Source organism: Schistocerca americana, chromosome 1 (assembly GCF_021461395.2).
Source record: "Schistocerca americana isolate TAMUIC-IGC-003095 chromosome 1, iqSchAmer2.1, whole genome shotgun sequence".
In the NCBI taxonomy this organism is placed as follows: Eukaryota; Metazoa; Arthropoda; class Insecta; order Orthoptera; family Acrididae; genus Schistocerca; species Schistocerca americana.
Window position 1 is genome coordinate 531037306 of NC_060119.1, and position 13693 is coordinate 531050998.

General features: G+C 42.5%; 1 protein-coding gene across 1 annotated transcript in view; it reads right to left on the reverse strand.

Moving 5' to 3' along the window:
- LOC124605414 (myrosinase 1-like) overlaps window positions 1–13693 on the reverse strand; it is a 184106-nt gene that overhangs the window by 106219 nt on the left and 64194 nt on the right. The window contains exon 3 of the mRNA XM_047137070.1: window positions 11927–12060. Within this exon, the coding sequence (XP_046993026.1) occupies window positions 11927–12060 (134 nt within the window). The remainder of the gene's footprint in view (window positions 1–11926; window positions 12061–13693) is intronic.

The following is a 13693-nucleotide window of genomic DNA, read 5'->3' on the forward strand; positions in this document are numbered from 1 at the left end:
TGGACAACGTTACTTACCACCAAGTGTAGTGTCAGCAGTGAAGTACACAGGAGATAATGTTACGCCACAGGGGTGTTTTCCGTGGTTAGGATGTAGTTCCTTGATTGTGTTTAACAAAACGGTAAGTGCGGAAAGATATGAACACACGCAGCATTGTGTACTGCGTGCTATACAGGAACAGCTCAGATACGACGATTATTTCCATCAGAATGACATTGTACCCTGTCATAAAAGCAGTATCTGTGAGGTAATAGTTTGAGGACAGTAACATTCCTGGAATGGATTGGCCTGCCAGGAGTCCCGACCTGATCCCAATGGAATACCTTTGGATGAGTGAGAACGTCGGCTTCAAAATGGTTCAAATGGCTCTGAGCACTATGGCACTTAACTGCTGACGTCATCAGTCCCCTAGAACTTAGAACTACTTAGACCTAACTAACCTAAGGACATCACACACATCCATGCCCGAGGCAGGATTCGAGCCTACGAACGTAGCGGTCGCGCGGTTCCAGACTGTAGCGCCTAGAACCGCTTGGTCACCCCGACCGGCACGTCGGCTTCACTCTAGCGTTCAAGGTCACAGCCATCCCTGCCCTCTGCTTTTGAGGGAGAATGGGCTGCCGTTCTCCCTTGGGCAAGTGCCCCCAATGAAGTTCAAGCCCCCAAAAGGCGAAAGGCAAACACACCCATATTAATAAGATATTGCAGTACCCGTGTTATTCCGAATTGAATGCATTCAAGTCCAAAGGAACTTTACGCCATAAGTCAGAAAAAACACAGGCACTGCAATAACTTACTTATCAGCTGACAGTGAGCAAGGACTTTCGAGCAGAAGTCTCACCCATACGTCAATAAACGCAATGGATCTACGTATACAGGTTGTAGACGCGTGCGTGTGCCGCGCGGGATTAGCCGAGCGGTCTGGGGCGCTGCAGTCTTGGACTGTACGGCTGGTCCCGGCGGAGGTTCGAGTTCTCCTTCGGGCATGGGCGTGTGTGTTTGTCCTGATGACCTTCGCAGTTAAGTCCCATAAGACCTCACACACATTTGAACTTTCTTTTTGTAGACGCGTGCTTGGCAACATATGGAAGTTTGGGTCTGACCGTGGGCTGTGCACGGATAGCCAAATGTTAAGACGATCGCTCACGAAAGTGGGAAATTTGTGTTCGAGTCCCGGTCTGGCACAAATTTTCATTGTCATCATTGTACTCTACAGCTGATGGGTATCCATATTCACAATTTTGAAAACATTTCATGCATCCATATTAATGTCCACTACAGTATGTCCAGGTCAAGAAACCCGACAACGACCGGGAGAGCGGTCTGCTGACCACATGCCGTTCCATACCGCATCCGATGACGCCACTGACAGAGGATGATGCGGCGGTCAGTCGGACCCAACTGGCCCATCAGGATTCGAATGCGGAACCAGACTCAACCACTGTGTGTCTGGAGAATTTTGATCAACTATTGTATATAAGTGATGCTACAGCTTCAATCGCATTACATCAGGATAGAAGGTAACTCAGAATTGGAAGAGGTCTCAGGTAAAGAGACATCGTAACACTAAAACTTCTCTCTGTAGCCGCAGATGATGTTTCTAGACCCCGTAACTAGGAGGAAAGAGAAGAAACACATGTTGCTTTTGTAACTGCACTGTTTACTTGCAGTGAAGAGAAACTTCAACGACTAATGGAGGAACTTAACTGAGAAAATTTCTAAATAGGTCTGAAAATAATGTACGATTAGTTTAGTAAGTCATGGAAGCAAAATATCGACTCAAATTAAACACTGAAAAATGGAAAAACGTTTATAAGCCGGCCTCGGGGAAGATAATTTTGGGTCTTGGAGACATGTAGGAATACACAAGGCCGTTCTGACTCGACAACTTATCTCTGAAGAAAGTTGAAGGCAGGGAAACCTAAAGTGGAAACTTTTCGCATTGTTTACTGGAACATACTTTTAAATTCTAAATGTAGCAGGTATAAAATCCAGAGTACGAAGACAGATGTTCAACTTGTACAGAAATCATGTTGCAGTTGTAACAGCCGATAAACATGGATGAGAAGGAACAGCTGACAGGAAGTAAAACCGGGTTGTAGCCTATCCCCGATGTTATATAATCGGTACATTTAGCAAGCAGTAAAGGAAGCCAAGCGTGGGCCTCCACAGAAATGTATAAGTTACCGCGGAGGGGGGGGGGGGGGGGGGGAGGTGATTTCAAATATCGCAAAATTTGATAAAATTGAGGAGGTTAGTTTCGAGCTGTGTCATCCCACGAGAACTTAACATTTGTAAGTACACGAAAAAATATTATAGTTCAGAGAATCGATGGTTGTGCACTCAGTATTTGTTATGGTACGAGAAGTGCTGAAAAATAATGCCTCCGAATTTTTTGTTCTGTTCTCAGTATCAATTGATGTGTTACATGTCATGCGTCACACTCGGTCGACGTCCCCGTTCCGCTGCCGATAGAGTGCTATGGACTGAAGCATATAGGATGGCGGTGTGTGAGAAACAGATTTCAGTTTCTAACTGCAGAACACAGAAAGCACGAATTCGAAAGTTAGTCCATAAATGGAGCACATGCTCCTTCAGCAGGCCACACGCGAGCACCGCATTTGCAACAATCCCACGCTTCAGGTTCACTGCCCCACCTGGCCCCACCCGATTTTCATAGGTTTCCAAAACTTAAAGGACACCTTTGAGGACTTCACTTTGACAGTGATGGGTCGGTGCAAGCACAGGTTAGGTTGTGGCTTTGCCAACAGAGTCAAACATACTGTGCTGAAAGTATTAACAGACTGGTCTCTGTTTGTCCCCAGAGTGACTATGTTGAGAAATAAATATGTAGACACGAAGAATAAAAAATTGTAGAATGTTAATACAGCCTGTTTCGTTTAAAATGCTTTAAGAGTTTACACATTAAAAATTAGAAGACACTACTTTTCAACACGCCCTCGTATCTGATAAATAACTCTGGCCGGCCGCTGGTGGCCGAGTGGTTCTACGCGCTTCCGTCTAGAGCTGCGCGACCGCTACGGTCGCAGGTTCGAATCCTGCCTCGGGCATGGGTGTGTGTGATGTCCTTAGGTTAGTTAGGTTTAAGTAGTTCTAAGTTCTAGGGGACTGATGACCTCAAATGTTAAGTCCCATAACCATTTTTGAAATAACTCTGTAGTCAAGATTGAGAGGGGGGGGGGGGGGGAGAGCGATAGTCCATCTCCCTCCCCTCCCAGCTCTCCTTTCCCCGCCCCCCACCCTCAGACTTCAAGAAGAATATAATAATTCCAATCACAAAGAAAACAGGTGTTGACAGATGCGAAATTACCGAATTATCAGTTTAATTAGCCACAGCTGCAAAATACTAACGCGAATCCTTTACGGGCGAATGGAAAAATTGGTAGAAGCCGACTTCCCCGGGAAGACCAGTTTGGATTCCGTAGAAATATTGGAACACGTGAGGCAATACTGACCTTACGACTTATCTTAGAAGAAAGATTAAGGAAAGGCAGAACTACGTTCCTAGCATTTGTAGACTTGGAGAAAGCTTTTGACAATGTTGACTGGAATACTCTCTTCCAAATTCTGAAGGTGGCAGGGTTAAAATACAGGGAGAGAAAGTCTGTTTACTATTTGTACAGAAACCAGATGGCAGTTATAAAGAGTCGAGGGGCATGAAAGGGAAGCAGTGGTTGGGAAGCGAGTGACACAGGGTTGTAGCCTCTTCCCGATGTTATTCAATCTGTATATTGAGCAAGCAGTAAAGGAAACAAGAGAAAAATTCGGAGTAGGTATTAAAATCCATGGAGAAGAAATATCAACTTTAACGTTCGCCTATGACATTGTAATTCTGTCAGAGACAGCAAAGGACTTGGAAGAGCAGTTGAAAGGAATGGACAGTGTCTTGAAAGGAGGATATAAGATGAACATCAACAAAAGCAAAACGAGGATAGTAGAATGCAGTCGAATTAAGTCGGATGATGCTGAGGGAATTAGATTGGGAAATGAGACACTTAATGTAGTAAAGGAGTTTTGCTATTTGGGGAGCAAAATAACTGATGATGGTCGATGTAGAGAGGATATAAAATGTAGACTGGCAATGGCAAGGAAAGCGGTTCTGAAGAAGAGAAATTTGTTAACATAGAGTATAGATTTAAGTGTCAGGAAGTCGTTTCTGAAAGTATTTGTATGGAGTGTAGCCATGTATGGAAGTGAAACATGGACGATAACTAGTTTGTACAAGAAGAGAATAGAAGCTTTCGAAATGTGGTGCTACAGAAGAATGGTGAAGATTAGATGGGAAGATCATATAACTAATGAGGAGGTATTGAATACAATTGGGGAGAAGACTAGTTTGTGGCACAACTTGACAAGAAGAAAGGATCTGTTGGTAGGACATGTTCTGAGGAATCAGGGGTTCACCAATTTAGTATTGGAGGGCAGCTTGGAGGGTAAAAATCGTAGAGGGAGACCAAGAGATGAATACACTAAGCAGATTCAGAAGGATGTAGGCTGCAGTAGGTACTGGGAGATGAAGAAGCTTGCACAGGATAGAGTAGCATGGGGAGCTGCATTAAACCAGTCTCAGGTCTGAACACCACAACAGCAACATCTCTTCCGGACCGCAATAAAACCAAGGAGAAATTTGGAAAAGGAATTGAAGTTAGCGAGAAGAAGTATGAGCTTTGTGGTTTGCCGATGACATTGTAGTTCTGTCAGAGATGGCAAAGGACATGGTAGAGCACCTGAATAGCACTGATAGTATCTTGAAAAGACGTTCTAAGGAGAATATCAACAAAAGTGAAACAAGCGTAATGGAATGTAATTGAATTAAAGCAAGTGATGCTGATACACTTAGATTAGAAAGTGAGACACTAAGAGTTTTAAAAAACTTGATTATTTGGGCAGCAAAATAGCTGATGATGGCTGAAACCCAGATGATATAAAATGCAGGCCGGCTACAACAAGAAAACTTTTCTGAGAAAGAGGAATTTCTTAACATCTAATAAATACTTAAGTGTTAAGAAGTCTTTTTTGGAGGTATTTGGAATGTAACCTTGAACGGAAGTGAAACGAGGACGATCAGCAGTTCAGATTAGAAAATAATAGAACAGTGTTAAAAATTAGATGGGTGGACGAAATAGCTAACGAGGGAGTACTGAATCGAATTAGGGAAAAAAGAAAGTTGTGGCACAACTTGACAAAAAGGTAGTTAAGCGGAGATGAAGAGACTCGCACAGGATAGACTACAGTGAAGAGTTCCATCAATCCAGTCTTCGTACAGAAGGTCAGAACAACAACGACAACAGAAACAACAAAGAACCCATGAAGGATTTATTTAACAGTGGAGTTAACCAGTAAGTGAGGTTTTGCATTTAAGTCAGATGAAGACAAGGAGTGAATGAGCAGAGGAAAAATTCAAATAAACAAGTAAAAACAGTACCCTAAGACAAAAAGGGTAAGTATAACCGACCCACCATGAAGAAGTTACGCAAATTGGTCAGAAATTGATTATGACATAGGTATCGACGGTAAAAACAAAACTGTAAACTTTGGTGGCCTATGAAGCACAATTTTATCGTGAAGCTGTCAAGGATAGTAAACAGGGGACATCTCGATGGCACAGCCTAAAGTCCTTGTGAATTTCGTTCCGTATACTCAGTTTGACGGCAACTGTGCCTCGCAGACAGGAGGGTGAACAATGTATACTAGCGTCAGCATTTGAGAGAGGACATACAGTTGGGCTCAAAGAAGGCCAGTTGGAGTAATTGGCCAAATGATCGACATTTGAATAGGAGGGATGCCATTGCTCGCTATTCGACGACGCTGGCAGCAATGGGTGAACGATGGTCGAGCACAGCGTCTCAAGAAGGAAGCGATCGATTACAGCGACGACGCAACGAGAGGACCGAGCTATCGTCAGAAAGGCGCTCAGAGCCCCGGATTCGTCATTATCATCGATCCAACGTGCAAGTGGTGGTTCGGTGACCAAGGGAATATTAACAGGTGGCTCACAGAAACAGGGCTGAGCTCAGGGCTCTCCTTGCGCCGACTACCAATGACCCCAGTACACCAACAAGCTCGCTTGCAGTGGCGTCGGGCACACTGGACTAGACGTCAGTGACGAGTGCTGTTTCGAACTGAACCCCGATTAGCAGCGAAGACGTGGCTGAAGACGCCCCTGACATGTGTGGGATAGCAGCCTGAATGTCGCCCGCCATGTATCCTAACAACCACGAGGGATGGTCTTAGGTGCTATTTCTTTTCATACCAGAACTCCTTTGGCTGCCATCCGCCGCAGCCGTACAGCCCCGCGGTACGTCGACGATATTCTACGCCCTCGTCTTGTTGCCCTTAGTGGCAAGCCATCCTGGGCTTGCACTTCAGTAAGGTAACGCCCACCCGCACACGGCGATCGTTTCTACTGCTTGTCTTCGTGCTTGCCAAACCTTAGCTCGGCCATCAAGGTCGCCGGATCTCTCTTCAGTTGAGAGCTTTTGGAGCATTGAGGGCACGGCTTTCCGACCAGCTCGGGATTTTGACGATATCTAAGGTGCCAGTTGGACGGAATTTCGTACAATAACCTTCAGGAAAACTTCCAAAACCTCTGACAAGTAATTACAAGCTGAATAACCGCTTTCATAAGAGCCAGAGGTGCTCCAAAGTGATACTGATTTCTGAATTTGTGAAGCTATTTCTCTTGAATGAATCATCCAATTCTGTAATCATTTGTTTGAGTGCACATCTACATTCCATCTACCTATTTGCGTCCCATTCGGGTAATACTTCCTGGTGCGTCGTTTTTTGTCTTAGAGTGTATTCTGAGATGTGTAATGTATATGTTACCTGTCAAACCCGATTTCGCCTAGGTCAAACTCGTTCATCCTGTTACCAATAGGATAAAACAGTTTAGTCTAGGTCGAATCGGTTTATCCTAGTTAGAATTTACATGCTTTAGGATAAACTAGCACGGCCTAGTCTAAACTAATTTCACCCAGTTTGTATCTTCTATAAGCTTTTCAAAGTAAACTTAATAAAGGAATAGAAATAAAATAGTAAATATGATTCATTAAAGTTATTTATTAACTAATCAGTAAATTCACATCCATCACTAGATCAACTTACACATATTCATCCACAGAAATCACTTATCTGCAATTTGCTTAGTTACTTATTTTTCCAAGGTTTACTTTGGTGACACATAGAATTACAGAGAACTTTGTTTTTCTTATAGTTGCATTTGTTTGTTGTGCAGTTTTTCATGCAACTACATTTCACGCAGCCTTGCCCTGATCCAACAGAATGTTTTGTGGCTGCAGTCCTTAAAGATATTACAATTTCCTGGTTAATATCTCCCACATATAAAAACTTCTGATTACAGACGACGAAATCAGTTCTAAAAAAATAAGAAAGAATTTAAAACAAATATTTTTAAAATTTTATTACAAAAAATTATGGAAAATTTTAGTAAAATCATACCTGCAATAATGTTTTTGAAGTACGCCATGTTTGGTGCCAACTTTCTAGAGGCCCTCATCAGTCTTTTGAAGTATTACTCCAATTACGTTTCGAAGGTCACCTCTGCCTTCATCTACATCTGAAATAGGTATGGTTACGTTGTCTCCAATGTCAGCTGGTGGATGGGATTTGTCAGAGGAAGCTTTCATTCTTTTAGCCTGTTTTTTTAAATTTTCTGTCGCAATTTTTCTAGAATTTTGAATGTCGTTTGTTTCAGTTTTCACAATGTTATCATCATCACTGTCTTCGTACTGTTCAGTATTGCTGTCATCTTCGATTGCCTTCTTTAGGTCATATTCATCCTGAGTATCACTTATGATTTCTTGAGGCAACGAGGAAGTGGAAAGTCCTGCTCTAGGTTCGATTCCGAATAATGCTTTGTAAGGTGATTGTTTTATGCCAGAGTGGTAAGCTCGATTTCTTATAACAATATTGACAAATTCTCTGTCATTATCAGATTGAGGAATGCACGGCACCCCTACAATTAGGAATATGTCATTCAAATGATAAGCCTCTTCTTCAGCCCTCTTTGATGTTAACGCACGAAGGGGAACAAATTTTGTGAGATGGTCTTGGTAAACTAGAATGAATTTTAAATTGCCGTCTGGTTGTGTTTCGAAATCAATCAAATCGACTTGGCATCTGCTATTCATTTCCGAATGGAGAATTGGCTTTGAAACTAGCCCTCTTTCCTTTTATGTCTTCTTTTGTTGACAAACATCACACATTGATAAATAGAGGCATATCATTTTCTTTGTGATATTGGCATATTTTTTTTGTTGCCTCGGCTAACAGCCTATCGCGACCACCATGACCCACAGCTACATGAGCTGTGTCAATCACATCATAAAGTTGGTCAGCTGGAACAATGTATTTTATATTCCCTTCACACCGTGCTATGAGTTTTTTCACATCACCAATTTTCAAAACAGCAAATAGTTTTAGTCTGCTTTTTTGTGATGATGTTCTTTTTTCTAACTTTTCCGCGTCTTCTACTTGTTTAACCAAATCCGCGTATTCGTCTACTGATATCACATTATAATGACAAGGCTTTTTGTTTTCACTCTGCAAAATTTCCTCCAGAAACTTTTCTCTCCACAGCTTTTGATTGGCTTGTCTACTACACGAAGGCTCATCCATGATGAAACGCCTCACAATAATTACACTAGGATTATAATAAAATCTCTTAAGCGCAACCAGCAACTGAACAAGCGCACTCGTCGATGCAAAATACCGTTCAAAACAAAGAACAGTGCGAGCGAAGAGCGATTGCCGGCCGCGGTGGCCAAGCGGTTCTAGGCGCTTCAGTCCGGAACCGCGCGACTGCTACGGTCGCAGGTTCGAATCCTGCCACGGGCATGGATGTGTGTGATGTTCTTAGGTTAGTTAGGTTTAAGTAGTTCAAAGGTCTAGGGGACTGATGACCTCAGATGTTAAGTCCCATAGTGCTCAGAGCCATTTGAACCATTTTTTTGAAGAGCGATTGATAGCCGCGAGGGGAGAGCCAAAGATGATACGGGGATTCCCCGTTCGTACTAGGCAAAATTAGTCCAGACTAGGACGTACCAGTTTATCGTAAAGCACGTAAATTCTAACTAGGATAACCGGATTTGACCTAGGCTAAACTGTTTTATCCTATCGGTAACAGGATGAACGAGTTTGACCTAGACAAAATCGGGTTTGGCCGGTAATATATATGAGAAATATGTATTACCGGTTTTGACATACGGCAGTAGGACACGGACTTCTAATGAAAAAAACCATTCAAGACTTAGGTTTGTTCAGCGAGAAATGAAAAAGTTCATGTTTGATTAACTACGACAGACAAGAAAATAAACAAAAATGGGTTATGAAACAGGCTGCTGTGGAAGACAGAATAACGACGAATGAAAATGAAGTGGAGTTGACTGCGACACGTTGGCACGCAACCAAACAGCGCACCTGTCAGGGATTCAGCTGCGATTCCAAGACATTCACTACAGCCGCCATAAAGCAGGAGAAGTCAATGAAACGTATACTTGTATCAGGTGACGTAGAAAGAAAACAATTACAAATGTGTATGTCTCGTGCCGACTGCAACCGCTAGTGTTCTCTTTTGCGGCTGGTGTTTAGGTTTGACTGGAATGTAAATATAAGTAATGTTGTTTATTTGTCTCTGTGAGTTGGGTCTGTAAGAGCACTTCAATGCAAACATGCAGATATTCATGCAATAATGTTTACGCAGTTTGTGAAAGCTCGACATGATGTCAATGGAGACATGCTGTATATACGCGACAACTGATTATTGTTCTACTATATTTTTATTTCGGTAGTTTGTCACATTTGTTTTAATAATGATTAACCTTCCGATCTCTTGAAACAAATAAAATAAAAGACATGCTAACTACGATCTTGCGTAACTAATCTGAAACACACATATCATAAATATAAAAGTGAATACGATACCAGTTGTAGTTGCAGAGCAGTTTTATGGCTGTGAGGCTTCGATAAGTCACTAATGACATACATTACAAAGTATTGGCAAGCATGTTAGGTGTGCCATATCAAGATAAGGGCATTGTGTTAAAACAAAACAGTTACAAAGGTAGAATGCAACTGTGGTCATTGTACGGACCTAAAACTAGACTGGAAGAGAAGCTCAAATTCTCGTCTCGAACACATTTTCTTCAGCCTTACATATTAGTACGCCATCAGAGATCGTTTCTCGCGGCTCGGCAACACGTACATCACGCAGTTCAACACTTAAAAAATAGCAGTGATGTCTCTCTCATCTTAATCACAAATGAAGCAGTTCTGTAGAACTGGTCATTTAGAAATTCACGGAGTACTCTCAGAGAAAAGACTCAAAGCAAAGATTACCCACAATTTCAGAGAAGCTCCATCATACACTCAAACATTCTTCTAACAAGGAACCAAGTTGCGGATAGTAACAGAACGAATGGATCTTTTACCGAAATCCCTGTTTATCATGCATTTTTATTGTTGTCAGTGTAGCAAGCTAAGGAATACGCAATCCTCGTCCAGCAGCTCTCTTACGAAAAATTACACAATTTATTATTTATTTTATTAAAGATTTTTAACGCTTAGGTACGAAACCAAACAAATAAACCGGTCAAAACATTTTTTATACCACCTGCATATGACTTAATGTATGCACAAGTCTGAAGGAGGCATCGTTCCAGCAATGGACGTAGAATGGCTGACAATTATAAGATTAACAATAATAATAATGATGATAATAATAATAATAATAATAGTAATAATAATACGACGATGATGTACGAAGGCTGTTCCGAAGGTAAGATCCGATCAGTCACGAAATGGAAACCACTGTGAAAATAAAAAATGTTTAATATGAATGCGTGATGTCTGTTCTCTCGGACAGTCCGTAAGAACAGATGCCACGCAAAACGTTTTGTTTGCAACAGTTAGCTACACCTTCCTGCTACTTCCCTACACAGTCGCCGCTCCGACTTAGACATTTGTCGTAACGTTGTATCAACATTCTAATACCCTCGTCATAGAAGGCAGCCGCCTGTGCTTTCCGCCAATTCTCTACGTTGGTCTACAGCTCATTGTCTGTGCCAAAATGCTGTCTCCATAGACAGCGGTTCACATGAGCAGGCGTCAAACTCAGGGGAGCTACCTACAGGCTGTTCACTCCGTCTTCAGGCCACAAGTGGACCATCGGGACCATCCGACCGCCGTGTCATCCTCAGTTCAGGATGCAGATAGGAGGAGCGTGTAGTCAGCACACCGCTCTCCTGGTCGTTATGATGGTTTTCTTTGATCGAAGCCGCTACTAATCTGTCGTGTAGCTCCTCAATTGGCATCACGAGACTGAGTGCACCCCGAAAAATGGCAACAGCGCATGGCAGCTGGATGGTCACCCATCCAAGTGCCGGCCACGCCCAACAGCTCTTAACTTCGGTGATCTCACGGGAACCGGTGTATGCACTGCGGTAAGGCCATTGCCACAACTACAGGCTGTACTGTGAATAATCAAAAACTTCCCATCGAAAACACTGCAGGAGCATCTTCATTGCCCATGCTGAGTGCCATCAAGAATTGTCATGAAGGACACGGATAGCAGTTATCTTATGTGGGCCGCATGACATCAGGCGAATCTCTCACCTAGCCTTCATACTTGGTGGAAGACACTATTTTCTGGGCATCTTTGCGTGCTCACTGCGCTCTCAGAACTGAAAAGAGAAATATGACGCCATCGACTGGCATACTAAAGACACTGCCCAATACATCTGTGCAAAGCTTCATCGGATTTTCTCTGTGGTTTCCATTTTCCTCCCGATCGGACATTACTTTCCAAATAGCCCACGTACTTTCTTAGACATGACATACAGTACATCATTCTGAAGTGATTGGAGAAGTAAAGTTAAATACGAACCCCCATCTCTTTGATGGCCTTCACGTCTTCTTTGTACCGGTGGTATGAATCACACGCGATGTCACCATTGCTACCATCTGTGACCAGCTCTGGATGGGTGTGCGTTATTCGGTCCCAGCTGTTCTCACCTTTCCCTGCAATTTACAGATAATTTACTGTGTGGCTGTAACGCTAACTTCAATCTGACGACACAGTATTAAATTTATTATTCTAAATATCTTATCGAGTCAGGTCAAAAACGTTAGCTCCGTCTTGCACATTAGTGATAATAACTTCGCACAACATCCAAAAAACATGAATGTTTCCATACAGAAAATTTTTTATCGTTTCTCCTAGTTTGTGTTTTATTCGTAAAGTTTTTTTTTGCTTATTCGAGAATTGAGAACAACTGTGTGAGGTGAAACAATAAGTTTAATGTCGCAATATTTCTCACCAAATTACAGCTTTTCACACAGTTTTCAATACTTCAACATGAAAACAGCGCAATGGATAATGCATCTGGCCAACATCAAAAAGTGAAATAGGTTTGTACACGACAATGTTAAGTATTAACTCTCTGAAAGCACGTTAATCCTAAACACAATATTATGGAAGTTTCTTTGCATTAATCCTAAGCACAATAATATGAAAGTTTAGTTGGACGTTTCTTTACAAAATTGTTCCTACACATAAGTTATGATGTTGGTCAGTACTACGAAAATCGTCCGATTCTGGTACAAAGTTCGGTACTTTTTAGGATGACAATGAAGTCTACGGTGGATGGTTAGTCAAGTGATAAATTTGAGCGCAAGATTACCCAAGACCGCTCCAGTTTACAGTGGACACAAGCTAGTGAACCAACAAATTTTATGCCTCTGCACGCAGTATTTACCTTAAGCTGTGACGTACTGCTGTCTGCAAGGCCGCTCCCTCCCACTGAAATTCCTACAAAACTAAACTGGTCTTTGCTGAACTTTCCTGCAGAAACTTTCCCTTGTTTCTCGTTATGCGAGAAAACATGTACGCAGCCTTAGTCTTATTATGTGGCGATATACATGTGCATCGTTGGAGCAGCGTGCATATTATAGTGCCGTCTCAGTTCGCGCTAGAACAATTAACTAATTTGGCTGGTTCGTTTCTCCACAGTTGGAGCTAAACATTGCTACAGCTAATTCTTTAGCTGGAGTGCAGTCGCTATGAACGGAGTGTCCACACAAATTTCTTCTCTGCGTCGTACGGAGCGTTAAGTGCTTTATTCTGCACTTGACGTCAGTGCAGAGAAGTGTCCCCTTCTGAAATTTCTCTCTTGTCCTACTCATGGCAGAAATGCCTCCCTCCACTTGGGTTCCTTTTTCACATCATGGCTTTTTTCGACCAATAGGAGCGTTCCTCTTATTTTGTAGAAACACACTCTATGAATCACAATATCCCTTCTATCAAACTGCGTTAAAACTTCAGTATTTTTCTTCTTCCCAGTGCGATTCCGCCAATCGGATGTTTTGTGTCCATTCTAGAAGCCTAAAGTACATTGACCTTTCCGTGTGTCACACTCGCTGGCCGAAAATGCGTCACTTGGTTTTGTTCGTATCCCATTGGAATTTCGAAACGCAGTTTTCCAAAGCTTCTTCTCTGCCCTTGAGCAGATACCTCGCTACAGGTGGTCCTCCAGCTTGAGTCACCTGGTCTGGGGTCGCTGTCCTCCTTCCTGCCACCCCTTTAAGTGGTTTCTGGCTTAATTCCCACATCACGGCTTCGCTACGTCATTGTGGAGCTGGCTTTTCTAAACTA